The 2,785-nt window shown below is 35.1% G+C and overlaps 1 protein-coding gene across 1 annotated transcript; it reads left to right on the forward strand.

The window, feature by feature from the left end:
- The first annotated feature begins 1,297 nt into the window (after window positions 1–1,297).
- LOC119635149 lies at window positions 1,298–2,325 on the forward strand. Its single transcript, XM_038029756.1, has 3 exons — window positions 1,298–1,511; window positions 1,608–1,964; window positions 2,021–2,325. The coding sequence occupies exons 2-3, from the start codon at window positions 1,718–1,720 to the stop codon at window positions 2,296–2,298; spliced, it is 525 nt and encodes a 174-aa protein (XP_037885684.1). The 5' UTR covers window positions 1,298–1,511; window positions 1,608–1,717; the 3' UTR covers window positions 2,299–2,325.
- The last annotated feature ends 460 nt before the right edge of the window (window positions 2,326–2,785 follow it).

Here is a 2,785-nt window from a genome sequence, read left to right on the forward strand (position 1 = left end):
TTTTTTTTTTTTTTTTTTTTTTTTGCTTGGTTGTTGTGTCTTATGCGATTTTTGGTATTGCGAGAAATGGAAAAACGAAAATGCAAATTTATCATCGACTTTGGTTCGTACACTTATTTGTTGTTCCCCTTCCTGCTTTTTCTTGCTTCATTGAATGGCAAGCTAACTGACTGGCTGGCGGACTGGTTGGCGTTAATGAGTTTTCCATGCGCACTTTTACTACGCGATATTTTGCGTACGCCTTTGTGTGCATAAAAACGCTGATTGCCTCATCTCCTCTAAAGTGTTCAGCAAAACAAAGATATTCGCATGTTTTTTTTTCTCTTTTTTTTTTCTTTTTAATATATTTTCATACTTTTCTGGTGCGTATTATTTGCTTTCATTTTTGAACTATTAGCATTGTTTTCTTTTTCGCATTGGTATGTTGTTTGCATGTCGTTATTGTTGGCACGCATGTGTATTTGTCATTGTCAACATTATTTTTGCAATGCTGGGCGCTTTCACGCAGGTGATTAACATAAATGCAAAATGTCATGTTTTCTCATTCAGACAACTTTCAAAAGACGTCAAAGTAAGAAAAAGAATCGGAAAGAAACTCCGAGATATATGTGCACTTGCAAGGGATGACCATTAAAATATCTTTAAAAATCCCAATCAAGAACAATTTTGTTGCAGAGTTTTATGAAACAATTTCTTAACCCCTTTATGGAAAGCTACTTTTATTGTTCTCTTCAATGATTTAAATATTATTTGTTGTATTTATTTAATATCGTCTACCGTGCTTTTTTCGCATTATTTACACATATATACCTATCAAGAAAGAATTAAGATTCACATTAGTTTCTTTCATCTTTATTCTGGCGTCTGTTTATGAAAAGCTTACGATCGTGAGAGAGCTAAATTTCGTCAAAAAAAAACGCTCACTTTCCACCTTTGCATCTAACAAAGAAAAAAGTCCAAATATATTCTTAGTTATTGATGTGATCCCTCTATAACAAACAAACCGGCCCGATTTTGATATAAAATTTCTTTGTAAATATTTCCTAGAACTCTCTAGGGGATGAAGGGGGAAGTTGTTCCAGTCAAGACAAACCTTGCATACCTAAGGTGACAATACCCATGACGAAGATTTTTCTCTTTCATGTATTTATCCTCAGAAAATTTATTGCTTTCACAAATTTTATTGGATCTACTTGTTATATGTCGAAGATAAGGGAAAGCAAGTAATCTGTTCATATTAATCAAACCATGTCAGTTGAAACAATAGAACATTTTTTGCTTTTTCGTGTCATTTTCTAAAATAGTTATAAACTTTCCGAAATTAAAAAATTTCCGTAAATGAAATAAATTTGCTAAAAAAGGGGAATAACCACACAAACGCAGAATTGGCTCATATGCCAATTTAACGTTTACTGTTGGATGTTGTTGATGACCACGGTTTGGTTGATTTAAATCGCTTTCAGCAAAGTTTCCATAATCGCGTCGCGCAACATTTAACCGACGCATGAAAAGTAAGCAACAGCAATACGCGTGTGTGCGTGCGGATTAATAAATCTCTATTTTATAATTTTTTCTTGTAAATTCTTAAATTCCTGAAACTACGTTAGGCACGAGTCACGCTTAATACAATCGCCGAGTTTGGAGGAAAGAATTTGTGAGGAAGAAATCTTCAAAATATAATTGTTTGCGCGACCCTTTACTGCACTGTTAGTGGACAATGTCGTCGAAAAAGATATCCTCGAACGCAGTGACTTCAAAGCCGGCGCGTGCGAAGACCACAATCCGTTGGGAAAAACAACTTGACGAACCTGAAAAACTAGGTTGGACTTTAACTGTACCTATGCCGAAAAAATACAAAGTTTCCAAGCGTACGAACAATTTAGCCAAACCAATTCGCCGTGACGTCGCACATCTCTCAAAACCGTTTCCGACACAGATCCCTCCTGGCGTTTTAAAACATAAGGGTATTAAGTTTTTTAAATCCAGCTAACATTCGTTTACAATGTCTTTTTGATTGCAGCCAGTAAACGTATACTTGAATTATCCGAACCTAGGCATGTGGCGGATCCATTTCCATTAAATGTGAGAACGAATCCGTTTGTTGTCTCGCCAGGCGCTCTTAAATATAAAGCAACTAAACGAACTAAAGAGCTAGCTGAAGCAAAAGAGTATGTAAACAATCATACACGCGATGATCCATTTGGAATTTCACCGGCCGCTCTTATAGCGAAACCCAAACAGCGCATCATTGAATTAGCCAAACCGAAAAATATTCATTTTTTACCATCGATCTTTTAAACATCAACACATTATTCCCTTTTAATGTTTATGCAAAATAATCCTTATTTTAATTTTTTTTTTTCAAAAATCTCCCAAAAAAAAAAGGAAAGGAAAAAAACACAAACAACAAAAAAAAAAAGCATGAACAAGTGAATATTGTTTCGGAAAAGAATTCATTAACGTGCATGTCCTTCAACCTAATATAAATTCAATAAATCAAAACAGGCACATACTTGTGGTAGCCGGTCTTTATTTTTTTTCCGCGATATATTAACCAACAGATTTTCATACGCTTTGCTTGTGGGTTGTGCTTTGTTATTTGCGCAAGCAGGCGATTTCCTGTTGAATTGCACAATCCACCGGATTGTTGACAGCTTTTGAAAGCTTTTGATTTGTTGAGCTAATGTTGAGCTACTAAAGCTACGAATGATCTAATGAACAAACATAGTTTTGCCTCAGCGGTTTTCTTTTTTCCTCCAAAATGCTTTCATAAGCTCTTGCATGT

The sequence above is a fragment of the Glossina fuscipes genome, unplaced genomic scaffold, assembly GCF_014805625.2.
Source record: "Glossina fuscipes isolate IAEA_lab_2018 unplaced genomic scaffold, Yale_Gfus_2 3, whole genome shotgun sequence".
NCBI classification, from domain to species: Eukaryota; Metazoa; Arthropoda; class Insecta; order Diptera; family Glossinidae; genus Glossina; species Glossina fuscipes.

Coding starts and splice junctions, on each gene's coding strand:
- LOC119635149 (XM_038029756.1), top strand. CDS start 1,718: ATGTCGTCGAAAAAGATATCCTCGAACGCAGTGACTTCAAAGCCGGCG. Junction 1,965..2,020: donor TGGCGTTTTAAAACATAAGG/GTATTAAGTTTT, acceptor TTTTGATTGCAG/CCAGTAAACGTATACTTGAA.